The 27,810-nt window shown below is 44.3% G+C and overlaps 2 protein-coding genes across 3 annotated transcripts in view; one reads left to right on the plus strand and one right to left on the minus strand.

Moving 5' to 3' along the window:
- The first annotated feature begins 3,117 nt into the window (after positions 1-3,117).
- Positions 3,118-27,810, plus strand: part of FBXL5 (F-box and leucine rich repeat protein 5) — a 31,123-nt gene continuing 6,430 nt past the window's right edge. Inside the window, exons 1-10 of one of the 2 annotated variants that reach the window (XM_081925613.1) lie at positions 3,118-3,324; positions 7,863-8,078; positions 9,708-9,803; positions 12,000-12,195; positions 13,265-13,447; positions 17,067-17,192; positions 18,732-18,880; positions 19,089-19,171; positions 19,597-20,322; positions 22,374-22,522. In XM_081925613.1, the coding sequence (XP_081781739.1) occupies positions 3,241-3,324; positions 7,863-8,078; positions 9,708-9,803; positions 12,000-12,195; positions 13,265-13,447; positions 17,067-17,192; positions 18,732-18,880; positions 19,089-19,171; positions 19,597-20,322; positions 22,374-22,522 (2,008 nt within the window). In that variant the 5' untranslated portion in view covers positions 3,118-3,240. The remainder of the gene's footprint in view (positions 3,325-7,862; positions 8,079-9,707; positions 9,804-11,999; positions 12,196-13,264; positions 13,448-17,066; positions 17,193-18,731; positions 18,881-19,088; positions 19,172-19,596; positions 20,323-22,373; positions 22,523-27,810) is intronic. The other variant, XM_081925614.1, reaches the window with a different exon arrangement.
- The window catches only part of CC2D2A (coiled-coil and C2 domain containing 2A), a gene marked incomplete at its 3' end in the record, with an annotated part of 75,099 nt that continues 67,584 nt past the window's right edge, over positions 20,296-27,810 (minus strand). The window contains exon 36 of the mRNA XM_081925536.1: positions 20,296-20,344. Coding sequence (XP_081781662.1) covers positions 20,296-20,344 — 49 coding nt within the window. The remainder of the gene's footprint in view (positions 20,345-27,810) is intronic.

The raw sequence follows: 27,810 nt of genomic DNA on the forward strand, positions 1-27,810 counted from the left end.
TGGGGGTGATCTTGATCTACAGGGGGGCAATTTCAAAAGTCTTTATAAGGCCTTATACACTGTGTATCTGAAGAAGTGTGCATGCACACGAAAGCTCATACCAAGAACTAACTTAGTTGGTCTTTAAGGTGCTACTGGAAGGAATTTTTTTTGTTTTGATTATGGCAGACCAACACGGCTACCTATCTGTAACTGGAACTTTATAAGGCCTTGTACACCATTTTTCTGGGTCCTCCTCCTTTCCTGCGTGTGAGGGGAGCACCTTGTTGCAACAGATCAATAAAGATCAAGCCTACAGGCTGCTTTGCTTCTCAATAGTCTTTGGTTGGCCTCTGTTATTCTCTCCTACCAATAGGGAACTTATGTAAGGACCCTATATGGGCTCTTGGATACCCCATAAGGGAAAAGGGCAATTTTTGTTTGCAACACCTTCCAAAGGAAACACAAACCCTGGGTAAGCTCCTGGAACCTCGTATAACACAGTGGTGTTCAGCAGATTTGAATCATTCGCCTTTAGATTTCATAGCAAAGTAGGATTATATAAAAAAATTCCTTCCAGTAGCACCTTAAAGACCAACTAAGTCAGTTCTTGGTATGAGCTTTCGTGTGCATGCATACTTCTTCATTTTTCATGCGGCTCAATGTGGTGCCTTCCATAGTTCCAGTTACAGATAGGTAGCCGTGTTGGTCTGCCATAGTCAAAACAAAAAAAATTCCTTCCAGTAGCACCTTAAAGACCAACTAAGTCAGTTCTTGGTATGAGCTTTCGTGTGCATACCAAGAACTGACTTAGTTGGTCTTTAAGGTGCTACTGGAAGGAATTTTTTTTTGTTTTGACTATGGCAGACCAACACGGCTACCTATCTGAAGAAGTGTGCATGCACACGAAAGCTCATACCAAGAACTGACTTAGTTGGTCTTTAAGGTGCTACTGGAAGGAATTTTTTTTGTTTTGTGTGTACAGGTATGGGACGCAGGTGGCGCTGTGGGTTAAAGCCTAAGCGCCTAGGACTTGCCGATTGAAAGGTCGGCGGTTCGAATCCCTGCGGCGGGGTGCGCTCCCGCTGCTCGGTCCCAGCGCCTGCCAACCTAGCAGTTCGAAAGCACCTCCGGGTGCAAGTAGATAAATAGGGACCGCTTACCAGCGGGAAGGTAAACGGCGTTTCCGTGTGCAGCTCTGGCTCGCCAGAGCAGCGATGTCACGCTAGCCACGTGACCCGGAAGTGTCTCCGGACAGCGCTGGCCCCTGGCCTCTTAAGTGAGATGGGCGCACAACCCCAGAGTCTGTCAAGACTGGCCCGTACGGGCAGGGGTACCTTTACCTTTTATAGTACAGGTAAGTGATGGCAGCGCTTGGAGGAATCAGTAGTTTGGATAAAAGCTGGTTCTCCCTATATAAGACGACAGAGGAGTGGAGTGTTTCTCCACATTTGGTGGGGTTCTGAAGAGCGGGGTTGGGGGAACCTGTGACCCACCAGCTGTTGCTGGATTGCCGCTGTCCTTCCTACTTGTGAGTGACCACTGGAGATGCTGGAGGTGGGGGTGCAATAGGTTTGCCACTATTATTTCAGCCTTGCTCTGACCTCCCACCTTCTAGAGTACTTTGCAGTACTATGTTGTGTTGTAAATAAAAATATGCCCTTTTCCTTTGGAAGGTGTTGCAAACAAAAATTGCCCTTTTCCCTTATGGGGTATCCAAGAGCAAAGCAGCTAGTAAGCTTGATCTTTATTGAGCTGTTGCAACAGGGTGCTCCCCTCACACGCAGGAGAGGAAGAGGACCCAGAACAATGGCCTGCAAGGCCTTATAAAGACTATTGAAATTGCCACCCTGTGGATCAAGACCACCCCCAGAAACATTATGCATACATCACAGAAGGGGTGTAACCTAAGACCACCCCTCAGATACATCCCACCTACATTACAGAAATTTAAATGTTGTTTTTCTCCTGTCACAGTTTATCTCCTGTCTGGCAAGTTACTTGATTGGATTTCCTGGGGAGCCTGGCCATTCTTTTGTAGTGGTAAAATACTTATTTCCTGGGCCAGGTCACAGGCTCACACCTTATTCATATCTTAAATGTGTCCTTAAGACAAGATTTGTGAGGAAAGAGACAATGGGGAGACTTTTCCATTTTGACCATGCAGAGAAACATTTGCTCAGTTTAGGAATCAAAATGGTTCCAGGTTGGCTTTCCTGTGCTGATCTATGTATGTGTGGTTATGAACGTTGCCATATATCTAAGACCATAAAATTCCTATCACAGTTGTGATCCATTTTTCTCTCTCCAAGTCTCAGACCTCCAACTTGCAGACTTAACACATAGATTAAGGGAACAGGAAGAAAATACGTTAAAGGATCAGTTACAGATAGGTAGCCGTGTTGGTCTGCCATAGTCAAAACAAAAAAAATTCCTTCCAGTAGCACCTTAAAGACCAACTAAGTTAGTTCTTGGTATGAGCTTTCGTGTGCATGCACACTTCTTCAGAACTTCTGAAGAAGTGTGCATGCACACGAAAGCTCATACCAAGAACTAACTTCTGAAGAAGTGTGCATGCACACGAAAGCTCATACCAAGAACTAACTTAGTTGGTCTTTAAGGTGCTACTGGAAGGAATTTTTTTTGTTTTGACGTTTAAAGGAGACTGGGAAATGTTGGACTATATGGGGGGAATTATGTACACCTGGAAATGTTGGCAGCATTAAGATAAATTCAACAGTGTAAATAAGTTTTGACGGAGGTAATAATGGAATACTGAATGGTATAGTTTATATAAAATATGCAGGGATTTGTGATATGCAAAATGAACCATGATATCTTAAGGATGTTTAAATGAATATTCTAAAAATTGTAAAACAGAAAATGGAATAAAAATGATATATTAAAAAAAGAAACCCCAAACTTAAATGTTTGAAAACTGATCTCGGAAGAGCTGGAACTTCTCTGTTAACTGGGGTGTGGATGTAGATCCCTGGATTGATTTCTTCCCACTTCTGCCCTGGGAGACATTGAAACAAACGAAGAGGGGGAGAAGGCTCCTCCATGACACACCCGGAAGCAGCCTATCCAGTCCGCGCGTCTCCTCTACCCTCCGCAGCTCTCGGGTTTGTCCTTCGCGCACGTGACTCGGCGGGTGGAAGCGGGGCGCAGGCGCAGAAGGGGCAGCGTCTCCGGCCGCGGCTGCCGAGCGAGAGCGCCTGGTCTCTCTCTGTCTCTCTCTATATATATGGGGGAGAGAAGATGGCTCCCTTCCCTGAGGAGGTGGATGTTTTCACGGCCCCGCACTGGCGGATGAAGCAGCTCGTCGGGCTTTATTGTGACAAGGTAGGAGGGGGGAAGGGGAGGTTTCTGAGGGGGCGACGCGCCGGCCATAGCCGTGAGGGGGGGGCGAGGTGGTCGCGCGCCCCTCGTTACGTGAGGCGCCGGGACACGCCCCTCGGCCCCCGCAGGCCTCGCTCGGCCGGCGTCCCTTTGCTGCGTGAGAGGGGATGCGCGCGCACCCTGGGGGGGGGAGCCGGAGGAGAGAGGGGCGCCTGCGCAGCTGCGACCGCCTGGCGCGCGCCGTGACTCCTCTCGGCCACCGTCGTCCGCACACTTGTTTTCACCTTCCTCCGCTTGCAGGTTTCCCCTCTTTCTTCCCCGGTTTTTTGGCGCTTGGTTGCGAAGCCCTTTCCCTCGCAGGGCTCTTGTCGCCGGCTGCGCTTCCTTCCCCGTCTTAGCAGAGACGTGACGCAGCTTCTCCGCTGGTGGTGGGGTTTTGTATCTCGGATGAGGCCTTCTCGCCACACGTGTGCACGCACGTGTGTTCCTGGCTTAAGAATCTTTTCCAAAGGCAGCCCCCCCCCGAACGAAGCGCGGCCTAAGTGCCTTAGGCGCCGACTGTCCCTCCTCCACTGCGATTCCCAGCTATGCTGCTACATCAAGGCAGAAACTCTGTAGAAGAGTTACCAAACTTAAAACCATGGAGAGACCTGGTCTGAACAAAGACATTGGATTCTTATCTCATTATACATGACAAAGCCATTTTTCACCTTCTCACCCCTTGCTTTTTCTTGTAAGACCTATTGCAGTCGTTAAGAGTCGTCAACAGGCTCATCACAGCTATCTGCCAATCACCCATTCCCACCACCCTTCTGAGTAATACCCCTCCCCACCTTCTCACTATATAGAAGGGTCTGGTGACTTCTGTTTCAGTGTATCTGCATGCACACGAAAGCTCATACCAAGAACTAACTTAGTTGGTCTTTAAGGTGCTACTGAAAGGAATTTTTTGTTTTGTCTGTAGAAGACGTTATTGGACTTTTGATGACATGAGCCATGCGTGTCGAATATGGACAAAGAAAAGCTCGTTCAGAAATCCAAATGTCAAAAAACATAGATGGTTGGCATCCCTCTGTGCGCCTCCGGGGTTGAACTCTCCTAGAGTTACAGTGCCTGCTTTCACTGTAGAGACATTGGCATTTCTTTTCTCTGTGCTTCTCCCAGCAGTCCTTCCTCCTCCTGTCACTGCTGTGGATGAACAAGAATTCCCACATGATGAGGTTAATGTTTCCAGCCTTCATGTCACATTTGCAATGCAGAGTTGGTGTGCTTAAGTTGGCAGCTTAACAAGTAAAGGAGAGCAAGGAAATGCAGAGATCACAGGGGCCCAAGATAATGTATTGCTCAATGTCTTTTGGTTATTACAGCTTCCTGATGGCATGTTTGGCTTGACCCAGTCAGTTTAGCCAATGATCAGAGGTTATGGGAGTTGTAATCCCAACAAGCTTTAAAAGCTCAAGGTTGAAGCAAGGTGGTCTAGCACACTCTGTAAAATAGGCAGTCCCACACTGTGAATGGGGAACATAACTGATTTACCTGGCAGCTGAGCACCCCTTTTCGCTCAAAAGTAATTTGCAACTACAGTGGTACCTCTGGATATGAACGGGATCCGTTCCAGAGTCCTGTTCGCATCTAGAAGCAAACGTAACTAGCGACGGCTCATCTGCGCACGCATGCGTCACTTTTTGCCGCTTTCGTGCATGCGCGTGACATCATTTTGACCATCTGCGCATGTGCAAGTGGCCAAACCCGGAAGTAACACGCTCCGTTACTTCCAGGTTGCCATGGAACGCGCTCAACCCGAAGCACAATCAACCCGAGGTATGACTATACAATTTTTGTTAGCAGTTTTTTCCACATAGCAATGCAGATTTTGATTATTGAGTGTGTTCATGTGCCTTTATTTCAAGTTGCCAGTAAATGATAACTTAAAACAATATAAGCTGTAGGTTTCAGGTGGGTACTATCAAACTGTAGGGCAGGGCACATTGCAGGCTTGCAAGACTTAGTTTTTCACTAGATTCCTGAGGCCTAGTAAGTGGAGAGAGGTACAAAATACAGGTACTTAGAATTAAATCTCAGTCCGTGAGCGGTTTTTTTGAACCAGAACTGAATTGAACTCACACACCTTTTTTGAACCAGAACTGAATTGAACTCACACACCAATACAGAAATATCCATTTCTGTGTACGCCTCTTCTCCACCCTTCAGTCAGTAGCATATTTGTTGCCATTGTTAATTATCTGGGAGTAAGAAAGACTTGATCTATTTCAGGTCACTCCCACATGTACAGGTATATCCTGATCTACCTCCCCACACCCTGCCCCTGCTCTACTACAGGAAAGCCTTTGTAGAAAAGAGCAGCTCATGGTAAACATTATTTGCAATTTAATTTTTTTTTTCAGGTGAGGAGCCATTTTACTTGGCCATATGAATGTCAAATACACAGAATTTACTCTCAACCCCCAGAGCCCACTTGAGATGACTGAAAAATATTGAGGCCCAACAAGATGGTGGTGCAGGGCAAATGGTGGCAGATGGAAGCGAGGTTTAACAAAATGCAGTTATGGACATCATTTCCCACTGATATTTAATCCAACTTTTGAATTTGCTTTTTTTGTCACATTTTCTTGTGGCAAGAAGTTCCATAGATCAGCTTTTCTCAGGCTAAGTACAGACATTTTCACTGAAGGGACTGTGACTCAGCCTCTGCGTTTTAGGTAGAACTTCCTGATCCAGAAGCTTCTAGTAGAAACATTTTCTTCAGCCATGGGTATTTCATTTTGTTTTTGTTTGTAGACAGGCGTCACTGTCAAAATATTATGATACTGTAGTTAGAAGTTAACATGGTGTACTGGTCATATTTACACTATTATTTTGGTATTATATGAAAAGTGTCTGTGGGAAACTTGATCTAAATTAGTGGTTTAAATTTGCCCCCCCCCCGGCGTTTTAAATCACCACCTTGCCCCTACACTATCCTCTTAAGTTATGTCGTTGCTGCCAGTACTAAGGTCACTAATGTGGGTTGATATTTTCCTTTGTTTTCCTTTGAGTCATTTGATGGAATATGGGAGTGGAAAGAAGAGAGGAGGAGGAGGTCCTCTGAAATTCGTAGTCTTTAATTAGTGCCTTTGCGGGGCTTACACAGTTATGTCAGAACATGCTACATAATCTCTGAAATAAACCTTTGACCTTAATTGTGTTGTTTGCAATTTGCGAAAGGATTTCTCTCTCTTCTTTTTCTCCCTCACCCAGTGTGGGTGCCATTTGAGAAACAAGAGTGCTGGATACTAGTGGCAGAGTTGGCATTGATCCCTACTTTGGGGGTCCCAAGGCGGGAAGAAGTCTTTGTTGTCTGGCCAGATGTTCCTGGTCTGGGTGATGAGGTTTGCCTGGATGTTGCCTCTGTGGTTGTTCTGGGGCTTGTCCTTTGACTCTGGTTGGGAACACTGATACCTCAGAGTAGACCATAGTCACATATTTCTAGTGTAGAAGGATGGTTGCCAACTTATTGTAAAAGAGCATCATCCTGGGCTGTACTCCTGAGTGTATTATCTGAATTCCTTGAACTTCTTTTTCAAGACATTTCATTTTCTGCCTTCATTGGTGCTAACATTATAGCCTCACTGGCACATCTTAGAGAGTGAGCTGAATGTGGTATCTTTCCTAAGCTAATGATTGAGTCTGTCCTGGATGTGTGGCGATGCCTAGAGAGGGATGAAGCATCCAGCCTCATCTGTTCCAGTATTCTGTCCTTGTATTGTGGGATGACCTCTGTTGAGAGTCAAAGGATGCCAGAGACTGGATATCCCAAGACACTTCATCTGTTGTGGAGAGTGTCTGTGACAAAATGAATTTGCAGTCCATAGCTGAGGGTCACTGATGGTTCCTTCAGTCTAGTGGGAGTAGTGTGTGTGTGTATGTATGAAAAGTCTCTGAACCTCAGCACTGAACGACAGCGCAACCCTAAAAGCACTTTAAAAGCTTGTGCTCTTACCAGATTTATGAGCAAAATCTTTTTTTCTATAATTACAACAAAAATAATGTTAATAATTATTATTATTTATACCCCGCCGATCTGGCTGGGTTTCCCCAGCCACTCTGGGCGGCTTCCAACAAAATATTAAAATACAATAGTCTGTTAAACATTAAAAGCTTGCCTAAACAAGACTGCCTTCAGATGTCTTCTAAAAGTCTGGTAGTTGTTTTTCTCTTTGACGTCTGGTGGGAGGGCGTTCCACAGGGCGGGTGCCACTACCGAGAAAGCCCTTTACATTTACTACTGAAGTTAAAACTGAGGTTTTGCTATATTTGCCATATGTTAAAATAACTTTCCAGGACTTTTTACCTGTAGTAATAATGTGTTGTCAGGCAGGTTTTGTTTTGTTCTTAATCAGAGTTAGAAACACCTGTGGTGGGGAGGGGAAACACATTTGACCAGGAAAGTGGGATGGTGTCAAATACCTTTTTAGAGGATAACATGATTTACTGAGTATTAGCCCAGAAAAAACTGATTATTTTTTGTTTCTTCCCATCAGCTTTCTAAGACCAACTTCTCCAACAACAATGACTTCCGGGCTCTCCTCCAATCCCTATATGCTACTTTTAAGGAATTCAAAATGCATGAACAAATTGAAAATGAATACATAATTGGATTACTTCAGCAACGCAGCCGGACTGTGTATAATGTACACTCAGACAATAAACTCTCAGAAATGCTTAGCCTCTTTGAGAAAGGGTTGAAGAATGTGAAGGTGAGCTTTCAGAAAGAAGAGTGTTTGGTTTCTGGGTAGTACAATGCAAAATCCCGTTTCTGAGATCATGTGTGAATTTGTGCAATCTCAGCGTAGTTCTGGTGCCGCAAGGCTGGTTGTATATATGCTTGCTTAGAAAGAAGCCATGCTACGCTTAGTGAGGCTTATTTCTTGCAAGTGTGCTTTAGAATTTCCAGCTTAGTCATAACTTTCTTGTGCATCCTTGACTCCTCCAGGTAGAAGGGAAGGTCTCTAAAAATATGGTTTACTTCCTAGCAAGCAGCTGCTTTTTGTTGAGAGCAGTTTGGGCGATGTCAGCAGCTGACACTTCTGGCAGTATGACATGCCTGAAGAACACACCTTATAAAACAGGTGTCACATGGGATGTGGATGAATAAGAACATCATAGCTTTAAGATTTGATGCGTGGGGAATCTTTCAGTTGGAGGGCTATGTTCCATCTTGACCACCCCTCTTGGGGGTCGTACGCCCTTGGCAGGAGAGGCTAATTCTGGAGTATGTGATTAAAGTTTCCATGGGCACACCATGCTCTTTCTCCTCTGCACCACCAGAATGCACATATAGCACACTCCTCACACATGTATGTATGCAGATTCTTGCTCTTTCTTCCCTCCACCACATTGGGTGGAAAAATAGCTACATGGAGGGGTGTGTGTGATCTTCATAGGTATTAGTTAAGAAGGGGAAGTTTAAGCCTTCCTTTGCTAGATGTACTTTCTTTAAAGATAGCCAATTTTCCCAAGTGGCAGTTAGCATTGAAAACAGCCCTCAATTAGCACCAGTAGAAGGCTTTTCCCCCCAAGTAGAAGGCTTTTTCCCCTTATTCTGGCATGAGGGATTCACAGCACAAAGATGCAATCCCTGCCTGATTCTTCCCTCCCAAAATTAGACTTGAAAAACCAACCAAGGTTTTTTTTTAAAAAAACCTGAAATTTGTCTGGGAAGAGAAGGGGGTTCTGCAGACTGAATGGAGGGGCTGCATCTGGCCCCTGGACTGCCAGTTTCGGACCCCTTTAAATGTATAGGTATATCAGAGAGACCCATGAGTTTATAGGCTTCTGACTCACTGTATGTTATCTTTACAAAGTGGCATATGTAGTTACTTTTCCATGCTTGTGACATGTCAGACGGTAATCCTTTTAATCTTTTCATTTGTTGAATTCTACTGGTACCACTGCTAGTTTTCAATGCCTGTTAAGTACTTAAATGATATAATGAAATACTCACAAAATCTGGTCACCTATAAATTCTTTAAAATTAATCTGAAGCATCGTCTGGGGAATTATTTCAAAATCTACCTTACTGTAATTAGACATCCTGACAACAAGTGTTTACATTTGCACTAAAATAATAGCATTTTAGAAATGAAATGCTAACATATTTTATATAAGTTGGTCTCTGGGTATCTGGGTATTTACAACATCTAATGAAGAGGTGTGTTGTTTTTGATGGCTTGAACTTACTGTGAAAACTGACACAAACGAATTGGTATTTCAATATTGCTTCATATTTAATTTTAAGGATTTTAGAACTTAACAGTTTCTAACAATTGATCGTAAGTGTTCAAATGGCACAAATGCTTAGTAATGGTATTTTTTATCATTCTCAGAATGAATATGAACAACTAAACTATGCGAAACAGCTAAAGGAGAGGCTTGAAGCTTTTACCAGGGATTTTCTTCCTCACATGAAAGAAGAGGAGGAGGTGAGCTGCACTAGGAAATGGTTTCTGGCCATTACTTCGACTGTACCCAGTGAATGGATGGGAATTGGATGGTTAATTAAGCTTTAGAATGCCATGTGTCCAAGCAGGCTTTAGATGTGCTTTTTGAACAGGAGGCATATTTACCTTGTGGCAAATGCTTGAAGCTTTAAGAGCAGTTGGTGGTATGCGGATTTTGCTATTCAAAGCAAATTAAAGAAAGGGGGGAGGGGAGCCTCATTGTATTATCCTAAGTAACTCTTTCGATTCTGACTGTAGTAGTCAAGAGCTTTTAGTCTTAGATTTGAGTGTCCTCCTCAAAAGACAAAACTGGTCTGCTGCCAAAAATGGCAAGCTCACGTCTACTTCTCTTCTTTTCCATTTTCTGCAAGGATATTTGGAGCACAGTGCCATCAGTATGTTGAGGACACACAGCTCTATCTCTCCATTCTGTCACTTTTTTTTCGGGAAAGGCTGTGAAGGTGGACCAGTGTCTGGAAGCCGTGATGGGATAGAGAGGGACTAATAAACTAAGGCGGAATTCTGATAGGATGGAGGTGTTGTGGGCCATTAGTTCCCAGGTCTAGGAATTGGATATACAACCTGTTTTCAGTAGGGTTATACCCCAATGAATGAACAGGTTCATAGTCTGGTAGTACTCTTGGGTTCCAATTTGTCACTGGAGTCTCAAATGGCTTCCATGGCTGGGAGTTCTTATGCCCAGCCTAGGCTTCTTCATCAGCTTTTCCTGAATCGGGATAGCCTGCCTGGCCTCAGTTGTCCGTGCTCTGGTGACCTCACACCTGGGCTACTGTTATGTGCTCTATGTATAGCTGCCCTTGGAGACCGCAACTAGTGCAGAATGCAGTTGTTAGATTGGTAAGTATGGCAGCCCAATGTGACCAGTACCTGGATCACTACACGACTGTCATTGAGCTGCCAGACCCAGTTCAAGAATAGTTTGAGCATTTGTTTTTGTTTAGTTGTTTAGTCGTGTCCGACTCTTCGTGACCCCATGGACCAGAGCACGCCAGGCACTTCTGTCTTCCACTGCCTCCCGCAGTTTGGTCAAACTCATGCTGGTAGCTTCGAGAACACTATCTCATCCTCTCTCATCCCCTTCTCCTTGTGCCCTCCATCTTTCCCAGCATCAGGGTCTTTTCCAGGGAGTCTTCTCATGAGGTGGCCAAAGTATTGGATCCTCAGCTTCATGATCTGTCCTTCCAGTGAGCACTCGGGGCTGATTTCCTTAAGAATGGAGAGGTTTGATCTTCTTGCAGTCTATGGGGCTCTCAAGAGTCTCCTCCAGCGCCATAATTCAAAAGCACCAATTCTTCAGCGATCAGCTTTATTTATGGTCCAGCTCTCACTTCAGTTTGAGCATACAGTGCCCTAAATGGCTTGGAACCCAGTTACCTAAAAGAGCACCTTCCCCAGGCCATACAACCAGCAGGGGAGGCTCTGTTGGTGGTGTCCCCACTGAGGGTTACCGAGTTAGCAGTGACATGTGGCAGGGCCTTCACACATTGTAGGGGGTTGGACCTTGGGTGCCTTCCAACTCTACAATTCTATGATTCTATGTCTCAATTTTTATGAGTTACTGTCTGTCCAGGTTCTAATCTGCAAAAGAACCTGCAGAGCTTGGTGATATATCAATACATCGTCTGAAACTGGTTGGAAGTTCAGATTGTGATAATGGCTTTAGAATTTTTGAGCTAGCAATATATTGCACATCTCCATTTGCTCCCTAGCTGCTGCCAGCAAAGCATATTTCACCCCTGGGCGCCCAGTGCTCGCTCGCTCCCTCTGTAGTCCAGTTGCCGGAATTGGCAGAGGGCGCCCAAGAACCTGGGCACCTGCCTGGACACCTTCGTTGGAGCAAGCGGGTTGCCTCCTTTCTCCTGGTCATGCTTCCTGCTTGCTCCCTCCCTCCTCAGTCCACTCTCACCCATCCTTCTTTCAGACACCATGATATATTGCTATATTGTGATGGTTCGCTGGTGATATTTCATGTTAAAAACCAGATATCGCCCAGCCCTACTGCAGCTAATCCTATGTGTATCTTGTTTCTCATCCTTGTATGTGTATCATATGTGTTTGATGATCTTAGACTGAGAAAGTTAAATGTAGTATTTCCAAAACAAGAGCAAGTTGGAACAATTGGGTTATTCAAAAAGTGACGTTTGTTGTGTATCTTAGGTTTTCCAGCCGATGTTGATGGAATATTTTACTTATGAGGAATTGAAGGACATAAAAAAGAAAGTAATTGCGCAACACTGCTCCCAAAAGGAAGCTGCAGCAGAAATACGTAAAGGTATTAGTCTCTGGAATCAAGCCGAGGAACTGCAGAAAGCTTTTAAATATTCTGTGGATGAAAAAGCAGATCAAGGTGAAGGTAACCTTTTATTTGTAGCAATCTTCTGAATTTCTCAGCTGGTTTTCTAGAAAATTATGTCACATAACTCCATGGCACTTAAAATTATGTTCTTGCAACTTCTGGAGCTTTTGATGTAGGTTGCAGTTACTTTCGGTCTCTTTAGTGATCTTGTCTCTGTTATACTCAACTCAGGTCTTACTCACTGAAACATTTTTCGTATCCTAGACTGCACATTTTCACCCCAGGCTAGCTTTCGTTTTCTGATTGAAGGTAGTGCCAAATAATAATAATAATAATGCTGCAGAGTAGAGTCCTGCAGGAAAATATCTGGGTTGCCAAAACAAGTAGCAGCAGTGCTTTGATGAGCTTTCTTGAAAATAGCAGCATTTATTTCCAAATACATCTTTTACTTTGTGGTATAGAGATTAATAAGGAACACCTGCAGGATGGTAAGAAAAGGTTGGGAAATATTCTAAAATGGGTTGGTTATGTTTTTATTTTGAATTATGTCTATGGTGGTTTAATATTCTGATTTTATCCTGTGAACCGCCCTGAGACCTGCAGGTATAGGGCTGTATATAAATTTAAGAAAATAATAAAAATAAATAAAAACACAATGATTTTGTCCTGCATGCTGCTTTGTTTTTGGATGAAGTGGCTAATATGAAAGCCCATTAGATAAATGGCAACAAAGAAATCAAGACTTTAAAAAGTGATGGCTGAATTGACACCAGAGAGCTTGGGAAATAACATTTAGGCTTCAATCCAGGACAGCTGAGTGGGCTTATGTTTGTTGGTTTTTCACTAGTTATACTTGTTTAATTGCTTAATGTTCATGCAATTTAGTAGCAGTTGAGTTTGGGGTATTTATGTTTGTTATTCTTTTGGGAAAGGACGTCAACACTCAGTGCTATGGCTCTGAGGGAGAGGTGTAAAAGTTGATGGGCTCTGCCCCCTCCCCCCATTTATACATGCTGTCAGCTTTGCTTTTCTGCCACAGCTTCAGTGATGATTTTTTTATTGTTGCATTCTAAACAGAATAATACTCTTCAAGCCAAAATACTGAATGTATTCCCATATATTTCAGAAACCGAAGAAAAAGGGCAAACCACCAATATTGTTGATCTTCCTTCTGAGGTTGTGCTGACTATTTTTAGTTACCTTAGCCCTCAGGAGTTGTGTCGATGCAGTCAAGTAAATAGCAAATGGTCTCAGTTGGCTAAAACTGGATCTCTTTGGAAACATCTTTACCCCGTGCACTGGGCCAGAGGTAAGTGGCTGAAATTCCCAGCTCTTTAGAAGCTTAGATTACCATCCATTTATGTGTAAAAGAAAAGCCATTAAGGAAGAAGGTATATAATTTCTGAGATCAAGCACTGTAAACGTAAATTACTCTTTTTATGGCATATCTATATTATTTGGCTAGTGTGCACTTGTGAATAGCCCTACATTGACCCGTTACTGCTGATATACAGTGGTACCCCGCAAGACGAACGCCTCGCGAGACGAAAAACTCGCAAAACGAAAGGTTTTTTCGTTTTCGAGTTGTCTCGCAAGACGAATTTCCCTATGGGCTTGCTTCGCAAAACGAAGCTTGCCCCGGGGACAGCGGGTCTTCTCTTTTGAAGCAAGGGGCGGCGGGGAGATCGCTTCTCCCCACCGCCCCTTGCTTCAAAAGAGGTCCGGGGGCAGCTCTTCCCGCTGCCCCCGGACCTCTTTTGAAGCAAGCGGCTGCGGGGAGATCGCGTCTCTCCGCAGCCGCTTGCTTCAAAAGAGATCCCGGACCTCTTTTGAAGCAAGCGGCTGCGGGGAGATCGCGTCTCTCCGCAGCCGCTTGCTTCAAAAGAGATCCCGGACCTCTTTTGAAGTAAGCGGCTGCGGGGAGATCGCGTCTCTCCGCAGCCGCTTGCTTCAAAAGAGATCCCGGACCTCTTTTGAAGCAAGCGGCTGCGGGGAGATCGCGTCTCTCCGCAGCCGCTTGCTTCAAAAGAGATCCCGGACCTCTTTTGAAGCAAGCGGCTGCGGGGAGATCGCGTCTCTCCGCAGCCGCTTGCTTCAAAAGAGATCCCGGACCTCTTTTGAAGCAAGCGGCTGCGGGGAGATCGCGTCTCTCCGCAGCCGCTTGCTTCAAAAGAGATCCCGGACCTCTTTTGAAGCAAGCGGCTGCGGGGAGATCGCGTCTCTCCGCAGCCGCTTGCTTCAAAAGAGATCCCGGACCTCTTTTGAAGCAAGCGGCTGCGGGGAGATCGCGTCTCTCCGCAGCCGCTTGCTTCAAAAGAGATCCCGGACCTCTTTTGAAGCAAGCGGCTGCGGGGAGATCGCGTCTCTCCGCAGCCGCTTGCTTCAAAAGAGATCCCGGACCTCTTTTGAAGCAAGCGGCTGCGGGGAGATCGCGTCTCTCCGCAGCCGCTTGCTTCAAAAGAGATCCCGGACCTCTTTTGAAGCAAGCGGCTGCGGGGAGATCGCGTCTCTCCGCAGCCGCTTGCTTCAAAAGAGATCCCGGACCTCTTTTGAAGCAAGCGGCTGCGGGGAGATCGCGTCTCTCCGCAGCCGCTTGCTTCAAAAGAGATCCCGGACCTCTTTTGAAGCAAGCGGCTGCGGGGAGATCGCGTCTCTCCGCAGCCGCTTGCTTCAAAAGAGATCCCGGACACCTGCCCCAGCCGCTGGGCTTCGTAGCGCTGCTGCGAAGCTGGGCGGGGGGCGGGAACACCTGCCCCAGCCACCCCGCTTCGGAACGCTGCTCCGAAGCGGGGTGGGGGGGCGGGAACACCTGCCCCAGCCGCCGGGCTTCGTAGCGCTGCTGCGAAGCCGGGCGGGGGGGGGCGGGAACACCTGCCCCAGCCACCCCGCTTCGGAACGCTGCTCCGAAGCGGGGTGGGGGGGCGGGAACACCTGCCCCAGCCGCCGGGCTTCGTAGCGCTGCTGCGAAGCCGGGCGGGGGGGCGGGAACACCTGCCCCAGCCGCCGGGCTTCGTAGCGCTGCTGCGAAGCCGGGCGGGGGGGGGCGGGAACACCTGCCCCAGCCACCCCGCTTCGGAACGCTGCTCCGAAGCGGGGTGGGGGGGCGGGAACACCTGCCCCAGCCGCCGGGCTTCGTAGCGCTGCTGCGAAGCCGGGCGGGGGGGCGGGAACACCTGCCCCAGCCACCCCGCTTCGGAACGCTGCTCCGAAGCGGGGTGGGGGGGCGGGAACACCTGCCCCAGCCGCCGGGCTTCGTAGCGCTGCTGCGAAGCCGGGCGGGGGGCGGGAACACCTGCCCCAGCCACCCCGCTTCGGAACGCTGCTCCGAAGCAGGGGGGGGCGGGAACACCTGCCCCAGCCGCCGGGCTTCGTAGCGCTGCTGCGAAGCCCGCGCCCCCCAGCCTTCAGAAGAGGTCCGGGGACAGACTGTCCCCGGACCTGGTCTGAAGGCGGTTTCCCTAGGAACGCATTAATTGATTTTCAATGCATTCCTATGGGAAACCGTGCATCGCAAGACGAAAAAACCGCAAGACGAAGAGACTTGCGGAACGAATTAATTTCGTCTTGCGAGGCACCACTGTACTACATACAAGACAGACAGAATTAATTAATTATGTTCAGTCTTAGTTATTTTAAATCACCAAGTTAAGACTGGGCTTAGAATTATTTATCTTGTATCTAACACATTTAGGGTGGCTAACCTGTGGCCCTCCAGCAGAAATTGTTGGATTCAACTTTCAGGGATGATGGGTGCTGTAGTCATACTATATTTGAAGGGCACCTGATTAGCCACACCTATATTACAAGATTCCTGCCCACCTAGCAGTTCAAAAGCACGTCAAATGCAAGTAGATGAATAGGTACTGCTCTGGTGGGAAGGGTAACGGCGTTTCCGTGCACTGCTCTGGTTCACCAGAAGCGGCTTAGTCATGAACTGGAAGCTGTCTGCAGACAAACGCCGGCTCCCTCGGCCTATAGAACGAGATGAGCGTGCAACCCCAGAGTCGTCCGCGACTGGACCTAATGGTCAGGGGTACTTTTACCTTTACCTGTATTACAAGATAATATCACCAAGGCAACTATCTGTAAACAAACAATAAACGTCCATAAAAATGGCAAAAGTACGGGTAGTTTCCTTCTCAAATAGGTTTTATCATAAACAATTGCAAATGCAGTAAAGAGTGCAGTAAGGAGATTAAAATAAGTGTTTCAGTGCTCATTTCTTCTCTTTCCAAAATACAGTCGTACCTTGGAAGTCGAACGGAATCCATTCCGGAAGTCCGTTCAACTTCCAAAACGTTTGGAAACCAAAGAGTGCCTTCTGATTGGCTGCAGGAAGCTCCTGCAGCCAATTGGAAGCCCCGTCGGACGTTCGGCTTCCCAAAGAACGTTCACAAACCAGAAAAGTCACTTCGGGTTTGCGGCATTCAGGAGCCAAAACATTTGGAAACTAAGCTATTCTAAAACCAAGGTACGACTAGATTTTATTTTGAACAACTGCAATTGCAGTAATAAAGAGTCCACTTGTGATTAAAATTAAAGAAAAATTAAGGATTTTTAATTTTAATTTTCCTTATTCCACTTGTTAATTCAGTGCAATTCTCTTACAACTGATTTTGACACCTCAATGGCTAAGCTGTAGCAATAAACGTCTGATTACGGGAACGGCATCCGAGCACTGAACCGCTGGTATGTCATGAAAAGGGAGGGCCCTTTTCAGAACAGGAGAGGGGAGATACAAATTCTACATGTGCTACTTTCCCAGTCTCCAAGGATTAAGGACAAGGAGAGCAACTTGCATGATCTTTGTAACACCATTGTGTTTTCTGCTGGCTGACACTCCTTAAAAAGCCTACTTCTTTCTGATCTGTGTGGGTAAGTCAAAGGTTGCTGTAACATAATTAAATGCTTTCTTGTCGGCTACTTAGGAGACTGGTCCAGTGGCCCACCTGGTGATCTTGATACAGATCCTGATGAAGAATGGGTGAAAAACAGAAAAGATGAAAGCTGTGCTTTTCAGGAATGGGATGAAGATGCTGATATAGATGAGTCTGGTAAGTTAAGGGGTGAACTGTATATCTTCCCTTTACAGTTTTGTCTTGGGTGGTCTAGAGCAGTGGTTTCCAACCAGTGTGCTATGGAACCCTGGGGTGCCTTGAATGATGGTCACAGGTGCCATGGGCGACACTGGCCTCTGTCCCTCTTTTCTCCCCTCTCTCCTCTGATGCCCTCTTGCATCCCTGCCTCCCAAAGGATTGCACAGCTGTTGCAGCAGCCCTGGCTGCAAGTTCCGCAGGCAAATGGTGTCTTTGGGACTAGTCAGGGTCCCTGAGGGGCAGTGGGAGGAGGCAGCTCTCTTTGGAGCGGGGGGGGGGGGCTCAAAACCAGGGGCGGCAGCTGTGGCTGCCCAGAAGACTCCCAAGAGGGGAGAGGAGGCTAAGGGAACACTCCACAAGGGAGGGTGTTCGGAAAAGGGCAAGAGGCTGCCAGGTCTGCAGGGAAGGGGTGACATAACGGGGCTCCTGAGCCCCACAGGGGTGCCCCACAAAGTGTAGTTGGTCAAGGGAGCCATGGACCCAAAAAGCTTGAAAACCTCATTTAGAGTATTATACCTGGCAAGGATACCTTGAGATCATGGCTTGTTTTTGCAGAGGAATAGATCTGTTTGTCTGAGGGATGTAGACACTAGTCACCAAAAAAGCAAGTCACCAACAGCAGGACATTTAAAGGGGCTATTCTTTGATGATATTTATTAGTACTGCTGGTCTTTTTGACTGATGTTTAGAGTTAAGTAAGCATACTTGTACACTTGTAAATCTATATAATCTTGATTGCCATATTTCTCATAAAGAAACCGCCTTTTCTGTCAGTTGAGTTGTGCTTGACAGTTTCGTTAGAACTACCATGCCCGTCAAATTTAAGGCATAGTTTCCTTGCTGTTTTGGGGAAAGCTTGGTTTGTATGTACAGGTGAAACTTGAAAAATTTGAATATTGTGGAAAAGTTCATTTATTTCAGTAACTCAACTTAAAAGGTGAAACTAATATATGAGATAGACTCATGACATGCAAAGTGAGATATGTCAAGCCTTTATTTGTTGTAATTGTGATGATTATGGTATACAGCTGATAACAACTCCAAATTAACAATCTCGGAAAAATAAAGGCTTGACATATTTCGCTTTGCATGTCATGAGTCTTATCTCATATATTAGTTTTACCTTTTAAGTTGAATTACTGAAATAAATGAACTTTTCCACGATATTCTAATTTTTCGAGTTTCACCTGTATATGGTAAGTTAGCTTCAGGGTAGAAAACTACTTTTGCTCAGTGTCAGATTAAGACTGTTGACACCGTAGAGAACTACGGTAACTTTCATTGCTCTGAAGGCTGACCTCTTGTGGTGGTTGGCAAAACATGCAGGGAGATGCTCTGCATCTGGAATTTGTCCTTTTGACTAAAGTACTTAGGCTGCAGCTTTTATTATACTAATTTGCATTTGATATATAGATGTTTTTAAAATTAATATATTTGCATACTTTGTATATATGTCCATTTTTCATTCTTAAATTTGTCCTTTCATCTCTTTTATAGAAGAAAATTCAGAAGAATCCTTGGCTATCAGCATTATTCAAAAAGAAAAGGACTTTCTTCAGGGCTTAATTCATAATGTTCTCCCACGTGTAGGCACCTCAGTGAAAACAGTTGTGCTCGCATACAGCTCAGCCATATCTAACAAAATGGTACAGTATACATAATGAATACATCTGGGGAATCTGTAAAGAATAATAAGGGTGCTTAAGTGGGTGTTTTTCAATAAAATAATCTCTTTGTTGCTTTTCTGCCTGCTCTGTACTCAAGGTGGATTAACAGTATAAAGACAGCAATATAATCTCTGACACAATTTTTATTGCAACCATAAACTGATACTCCATTTTCTTTTAAACCTAGGTCAGACAGATCTTAGAACTCTGTCCTAACTTGGAACATCTTGATCTCACTCAGACTGATATTTCTGATTCTGCATTTGAAAGGTTGGTAATCCTTTGGGGTGTCTGTTGCTTACTTTGCCATTGGTAAATTGTCAATGGCCTTGATTATGTGAACTGTTTTTGGCAGGGAGAAATGTTAGTTTTGGAAGTTGTTACGTATCATACGCTACCTGCAGAATAAGGAAAAAGAGTTAGACAAGGGTTATTATTCTGTCTAAGACTCTACATTCCATTGCTCCTGTCTCTGATAAAGTGTAAGTCTTTTGCTTCTGCGCACAATGTTTCTGCAGAGCAGACCAGCAATACTTAGGCATTTTGCTATTAATCCTTAACTGATTTCTTTTAGTATTTTATGTATTTAGGGTTGAACATTCATTGATATGACTACTTTATCTGCAATAGCTTGAATATGCTGGTTGGGACAATAACGAAATATTGGTTAATAAATATGTTAATATTTGTTTCAGTTGGTCTTGGGTTGGTTGCTGCCAGAATCTCCGGCATCTTGATCTCTCTGGATGTGAGAGAATCACAGATGTGGCTGTAAAAAAGATTTCCAGGGCCTTGGGAGTTTTGTCACCCAATGAAGCAGGATCTCTGAAAAGTTGTCAAAACAGGAATGGAAAAACTGTGTGGAAAAACAAAGACATTGCCATGCAGGCCAGCAAAAAGAATTGTAGTTTGCATGATATTGCAAATGAAAATTTGATTAAAGGAGAAGGAAATGAAAGCCATTGGATTGCACCTGCCAGATCAGAGAGCTTTAACTCTGCCTATATCTGGATGTTAGATGCAGAAGATCTGGCAGATATTGAAGATGCTGCTGAGTGGAAACACAGAAATATTGAAGGAGTTTGTGTGGTAGAACCTTCATCAAATTTCACTTGTTCTGCATCATGCTGCAGCAAAGACATTTTTGGACTAAGGACTAGTATTTGCTGGCAGCAGCACTGTGCTCCTACTGCCTTGACCTACTGCGGTCACTCTTTCTGTTGTGCTGGGACGGCTTTAAGAACTATTCAGGCACTCCCAGGATCCTCTGCACTATCTAAACATGCACCAAGGACTAGTAAACAGTCAGAAGGGAAAGACTTTGCATACTTCAGGAGTGCAAAATCAGACCATGAGACAGCGCGAGTTCTTCAGTTCCTCAGTCTGTCAGGATGTTACCAGATAACAGACCACGGTCTCAGGTATGCAGCCTCTTTGAAACCCCTGCCAAAATCCATTAATGCCATTTTAAAAAACAAACAACACAAAATCATATTGTTATCTCATCATTACTTAGCCACTGAATCTGGTGGTAATGCATTGACGATTGGAGGTGGAGAAGTGCTTTGCCCAAAGCAGATATGATTATTCCTCTCCTCCCTGCCTTTGAGTTCACATTCCTCTTTTCTGAATTTTTCTTTCTCGTAGACTACAATCCTCTGTAAAGTTTTCTCTTCCAGAATCCGGGGTGGGGAGCGGAGATTTATTTTCTAAAAAAAACACACCCAACCCTACACTTTTCCCTCTTCTGGTGTCTCCTTGCCCCCCCCCCCTTTTAGGTATATCTGAAGACAATAAAAGAAAACATGTTTGTCATTGGGAAGAAAGCTCCCAACTAAACAGTGGATGCTAATCTCTCCCTACAACTTAGGATGACCTTTACTGCTCTTCCATCTCAACTGGATCTGGGCATCATCATGTTGCTGATATGTGCTCCCACTGGAGTTCCCATGACTACTATCTTCTATAATTCATGAAACCAGTTTCTGGCTTGGAAATTGAAATAGCCTTTGGGATGGATGTGTGCGTCAACATTCACCAGACATTACAAGTTAGAATTACACACATAAACTCAAGCGGTCTTCAAAAGGAGGGTTTTCTAGAACAGGGGTCAGCAGCCTTTTCCAGCAGGGGGCCGGTCCACTGACTCTCAGACCAGGTGGTGGGCCAGACTATATTTTGAAAAAAAGATATGAATGAATTCCTGTACCCCACAAATAACATTTAAAATACAGTGGTGCCTCGCAAGACAAAATTAATCCGTTCCGTGAGGCTCTTCGTATAGCGTTTCTTTCGTCTTGCGAAGCAAGCCCATTGACACCTTAGCGGATTAGCGCTATTAGCGGTTTAGCGGCTTTTAGCGATCAGCTGTTAAGCGGCTTATCAGCGGATCAGCTGATAAGCGGCTTAGCGGCTTAGGGAAAGGGGGGGGAGGGGAAAAACCTGCAGGAACTCGCAAGACATTTTCGTCTTGCGAAGCAAGCCCATAGGGAAATTCGTTTTGCGAAGCGCCTCCAAAACGGAAAACCCTTTCGTCTAGCGGGTTTTCCGTCTTGTGAGGCGTTCGTCTTGCGGGACACCACTGTAAAAGGACACATTCTACTCATGTAAAAACATGCTGATTCCCAGACCGTCCGCAGGCTGGATTTAAAAGGCGAGTGGGTGGCCTCTGGCCCTCGGGCCTTAGGTTGCCTACCCCTGTTCTAGAACATCTTACCACCAGTTTAGACAGCTACATTCATTCTGCTGGGATTCACTGTTAGATGTGACCTAGCATGGGAGACATCCACTTAGAGTATGTGCAAAAGCTAACTTGAGAAGGGAGCATTGGTTCATTTACCTTGAATAGGCTTTCTAGATTCGCATAGGAAGACATCCGCTGCCTTACCCCTGTCTCTTAATAACTGCTGTCTACTCTCATGCACTTCAAGCCTCATCAGGTTGTCTTGATGCCAGGCTACTCCTTTTTTGTTATTACCATGGTCAATTTCTTTTGTGATCTAACTCTGATTTGTTTGCTTATTTACCTATCACTACTATGGAATCTCTGCTTTCCTCTAAGCTTGGTTACAGACAAAAGTCAAACGGGATCCTATATGACTGTAGTATCCCTACTTTACTCCATTGCCCATCTCTGTTCCTTGCATTTCATCCTTGCATTTCATCTATGGTATGGCTGGGTGAGCAAAGTAGGTGTCTAATTCTTAGAAAGTTTTGTTTAAGTCTGAACAAACCATATATTCCAGCAGGGCCCTACACTAATAGTGGCAGCCTTGAATTCATTTTGCATGAAGCAGTGTAGTGTTTAATGAATTTTATGGCTGCTATAATGAAGGTCGAGGAAAGAAATGCTCAAATATCAAAAGTCCTGAGTGGTTCAAATGTATATATCATCTTGCTAAAGAAGCTGAATTCTCCTGCTCCCTGTTTGGTTCCTGGCATGCTCTTAATGTGCCTTTATTTTCCGCATTAGGATGCTGACTCTGGGCGGTGGGCTCCCTCATCTAGAACACCTCAATCTCTCCGGTTGTCTGACTGTAACCGGTGCAGGCCTGCAGGATTTGGTGTCTGTATGCCCTTCTCTGAATCATGAACACTTTTACTACTGTGATAACATTAACGGTAATGTCTTTTGAATAAAGTACCTTTTAAAAGCATTTATATTTAACCCTTGGAATGTTCAGAATTTGAAGCCACTTCCTTTCTGTAGTTGTAGGTCCTCTGAGTTACGTTAGCCTTTCATTGTTAAAAGTTTAATGTGTCTGTGAAGGCATAGATTTAACTATTACAAGTTCTTCTATACTTCCCGTTGTACCGTGTTAGCTGAAGAGAGCTAATTTTACCATTATTGAGGAAATTATCTGGCAGTTCAGAGGAAACTTACGTTAAATGCCGATGAGGATTTGGATATCATCAGGCCTGTTGCGAAATTCTGTTTTATAGCAGCGAGGACAAAACAGGCAGTGGTGACATTGTTAGCCGGGGAATGACTACTGATTATGATATCTGGAATACAGATTTTAGCTGAAGGAGTGTTATTTTTAATGTAAATAAGTTTATAGGGAATTCTTAATTACATCTGCTTCTTTATGCGGTTGTGGCATATGTTGCTTTTGTTAACTTTGCTGTCTGATCTTTGACCGCAATAAAGATTGATTGATTGATTGATACCATTCTAGACATAGAACAGGGAAGCATACTTGTGGTGGATCATTTAAAATCCAATTTCAGTGAAGTAACTGGCTCCACCTCTTGATAACTCTCATTTTGATATAAAGAGATTACATTAGGATTGAAAAAGTTTGAATCAGTTGAAAGAATAATGTTAATATGGAGTGTTGTGTATCTTGAGCAGTGTTCAAAATTCCCATTGTTCTAGGCGCATTTTGTGACAGGGAATATCATTGGTGTGAGCAGTTTCCAAGCTCTGGGCAAAGTACTGCGCCTAAGATTTCAGATTAAAACTGCAGAGTGGAAGGCAAGGAGGACCTTTTTCTACCTCCCCACTTCCAGCTACTCCCTGAAGACTGGAGAAGAGACCCTCTTAAGAATATTAGGGGAGTGGAAATGACTAGACCTTGTGAAAAATGAACATAGTATTTCAGCTGCATTTCATTCATTTTCAGCTTTGGATTCTTGTTATAGAAAAGCACACCTAGACATTCTGTTGTTGCACCCGTAACTTGGATTAAGGTGCCATTTAGCTCCTATCTTTCATATCTCAGTTTTTAACACTGATCTTGAGCTCTTGAAAATTGATTGATCACGTTTAACATTTGCTGCTAACTTCCTAACTATTGAAATGCCTTTGTTTTAATATGACAAAAGTCATGGTAGTGTACAAGGTTGAAATCCTATTAAGCCTAGCCTAGACCTCCGTGTTCTGTGGGAATCTTGTTGGCACAGGTACTTTGACTGGTTTGTTTCACAGAAGAGGAGCTGTGATACTGGATTAGTTATTGACATGAGACAGCTCTCAAGCTAGTAGACCGGAACGTAATTTCCCCCTCCCAGGTCTGCCTCAGATACGATTATTGGAACAAACTGAATCATCCTATTACTTCTGAACGTTTCACAAGTCTGCATCCGTATCTCTTCCAGTAGTGTTAGCTTTGTGCTCCTCTTTGAAGTTTCTCACAACATAAATGGAGAGTTCTCTTTTTTAAAAAATAATTTGTCCTTAGCGAACAGTGGATGCATGAATGGTTTGTCTTAAGGTAGCTATTGGAGGCTGCATTTTAGGTTGTATTTTAATCCTGTTTTTATACCTGATGTTAGCCTCCCTGAGCCTAGTCTTGGTTGGGGAGGGTAGGGTATAAATAAAAATTTATTATTATTATTATTATTATTATTATTATTATTATTATTATTAATTAATGAATAAAAAGAGTTTGGGGCCAGTTGAAATTAGCCTAAGGAGCAAACTTACACCAACCCTTTCAGTAACAACAACAACAAATCCTCATTGCACAGTTTATTACCTCCCAAAAGATTATGCTGTTTGGCCATTTCAGGAAAATAAGACTACCGTATTTTTCGCTCTATAAGATGCACCAGACCACAAGACGCACCTAGTTTTTGGAGGAGGAAAATAATAATAATAAATATTCTGAATCTCAGAAGCCAGAACAGCAAGAGGGATCGCTGCACAGTGAAAGCAGCAATCCCTCTTGCTGTTCTGGCTTCTGGGATAGCTGCGCAGCCTGCATTCGCTCCATAAGATGCGCACACATTTCCCCTTACTTTTTAGGAGGGAAAAAGTGAGTCTTATAGAGCAAAAAATACGGTAATTTGTCCTAACTGACTCAGTTGGAAACATCCTGGGGCTTATCTGCTATTGAGAGGGGCTTGCCCAGGTTTTGTTTTATTTTGTTCCTCTTGCATGGTACAACAGCGCATTTTGCCTTGCCGACAACCTAAAAGTATAATTTAACGTGTGTAAGTGACCAAATGTCAGCCACTGAAAAATATTTCACCTTGGCTAATGTTTGAATAAACTGTAACTATTTCGCTGGCATCATCTTTAAGAGTAGATTGTGAAGAACTGCTATAATGGATAGCTCTTAACATAATATCTCTTCTCAAAATGTAAGTACTGGATGGTTCATGCCTTAACAAACATTTCCTTGTTTGGGTGTTGTTTCCCTTTGGGATGGGTTTATGGGTTTGTTCACACTTAAGGAGGGGTCATAAGTGCTAAAGCCCTTCAGTGCCTTTAGGCTAGGCAACTATGGTATTCAGTTCCAGCCATGCCTTGCCCTTCATTTTTGGAAAGCCCATATATGCTGCAGCTTCTCACCTACCTGTTTTTCTTGCTGTATAAATAAATAAAGCACCACACTGACTGCATACCTGCCTTATTTTCTCTGATGGTGTGTGCTCATGCTGCACTTATGACAAGGAAAGACAAAGAAAAGCAGATTCTGCTGGGGAAGAAATAATGCTATGATATCCAAATTTGCTTTGATAAGGACGAATAAGGCTGTGCTGTGGGTGTGATGCTCTTCTCAAGAGTGCAGAACAAGGTGATGGCAAAATGGGGGGGGGGCCTCTCTTAGCTGTGTGTTGGAACCAGAGGTCATCATATGTACTTGATCTTCTGGGAAATCTATCATTATTAGAAAGTAAGTTCATAAACGAGCTCCAAGTTGTTGGATACAACAGGAAGTAAGTTGGCGAATGTGGTAGTGCACAGAAAGTTGAAAGATAATTAACAGATTAATTCAAGTTAAATGGGTGGCACTGTGGTGTAAATCACTGATCCTTGGGCTTGCGGTTTGAAAGCACGTCAAGTGCAAGTAGATAAATAGGTAGCGCTCCGGTGGGAAGGTAAACGGCTTTTCCGTGCGCTGCTCTGGTTCGCCAAAAGCGGCTCAGTCCTGCTGGCCACATGACCCAAAAAAACTGTCTGCGGACAAGCGTTGGCTCCCTTGGCCAGTAAAGCAAGATGAGAGCCACAACCTCAGAGTCGTCTGCGACTGGACTTAACTGTCAGGGGTCCTTTACCTTTCCCTTCCTTTCTCTTTACCCTAGTTTCAGTACTAAGTACCTTCTAAAAGAATTTTTCTATATTTATTCCAAGTTGTTAAATTTCTGTAAAGCTATAATAACACCAACTGCTAGTGCCCTACTACTCTCTGGCCCTTTAGTGAAAGATGTTAGACTTGCAGGTCTTCCTTGGTCACACATTTTTTGAATGCCCTACCCTCAGATAGTACAATATGGGCTTTCATTGTTGACTTTTAAACAAGCTTTTGTTATTTATAGTTTGACCTGAGTTAACCAATTGCTGTGTTTTATTATTACAGCTCACTTGAAGAGAGATGTGATATGGTTTTAATCTGATGGTCTTATATATAGTGCACTGTTGTGAATCTTTGTGTGCTGCCTTGTGACGGCAATGTGCCTGAAAAGCAGTTTAAACATTTGCAAATAAATAAAACAATTCCAGCTCTATAGTGTAGGGCTTTTGCATTCTCATAGTGAAAATATGAAGCTAACTAGCCGAACTGATGAGCTTCATAATACACCCTTTAAATTAGGTACTGCCAAACAGATGTCATCCTTTTCTGTGAAGTGTTAACATTTCCCCCTCCCAAAGTAAATGGCTTGCTAAATGGCTTTTATCTTTTTTGAAATATGGAGATAATGATACATTCCAATATATATATATATATATATGCAGGTTTTGGTGTCCTCGGGTGTCTTCCCGTGTAAAAGTTGGGGTGTCTAGGCGACGTTTCGACGAGGTCTCACTCGTCATCTTCAGGCTGGTGCTTTCGGCTTCTTGTTACTGGAACAGAGCAGGATCTCAGTGTTTGAGTTCCTATAAATACTGTTGAGGGGGTGTGGTGTATAGCCTCCAATGTTCTGGGCAGAGAGGAAGTTCCCAGGCTAGTGTGCCTTTTCTTCTTTTGTTCCTTAATTACTTGAGGGATATCTTGAGTGATTTCTTGAGTGATATCCTGAGTACCACTTAGGTGGGTCATTAGGTGTGGATTAGTTGCTAAAGTCTTTGTGTCTTGACCTCTTGAACTTTGTGAAGAGTTTTTCTGAGAAGATGGCTGTACTGCACTTAGTTGTGCTCTGGCTTGGCTTCGTGTATAGGGGCGAGCTGTGGTTTTGTGGCCTGTGTCAGCCAGATCTGTGTGGGGATTGCAGGGGGGTGCAGCATCCGGAGGTGCCACCATGGTTTGGCTACTGGATGGTGTCTGTAATTTATCTGTGGAGAGGGTCTGGGTTTGGGTCTGGTGTGGTTGATTGGTGATAGCGTTCTGTGTGCCTCTGGATCTGGTGTCAGTTTTTGTGGGGAGGGCTAATTTCCAGATGTCTGGCAAGCGGGATGTGTCGTCACGCTTGTTCATGTTGTGAGGGTGTTTCTCTATCTCGATGGCTTCCATGATTATTCTCTTGTGGTGATGTTCCATGTTAAAGAGCAATTTGGAATCTGCAAAATTAATTTCGTGTCCTGTTTCTTTCATGTGTTGGAAAAGAGAGGAAGTTTTTTCTTCTTTTTTGACGGCATTCTTGTGTTCTGCGATACGTGCATTTATTCGTCTGTTTGTTTGTCCAATGTACGTGGCTGGGCAGACTTTGCAGGGTATTTCATAGACCCCTTGGTTTTCCAACTGGATTTTATCCTTGGGGTTTCTGAGGATATTGGCTATTTTTTGGTTGGTGCAAAAGGCTGTTTTGATATTGTGTTTATGGAGGATTTTGCTAATTTTATCTGTAGTGCCCTTGATATAAGGAAGGAGGGCCATGCCATTGTTTTCTTCTGTGTCTTGGTTTTTGGGGGGTGTTTCTTTTTGGATTAGCTTCGTAACCCTGTTTTGCTGGTATCCATTGGCAATTAACACATTTGAGAGATTCTGTAACTCAGTTGTCAAGTGGTCTTTGTCAGCCAGGCG

This window comes from Podarcis melisellensis, assembly GCF_964234715.1.
Source record: "Podarcis melisellensis genome assembly, chromosome: 9".
NCBI classification, from domain to species: Eukaryota; Metazoa; Chordata; class Lepidosauria; order Squamata; family Lacertidae; genus Podarcis; species Podarcis melisellensis.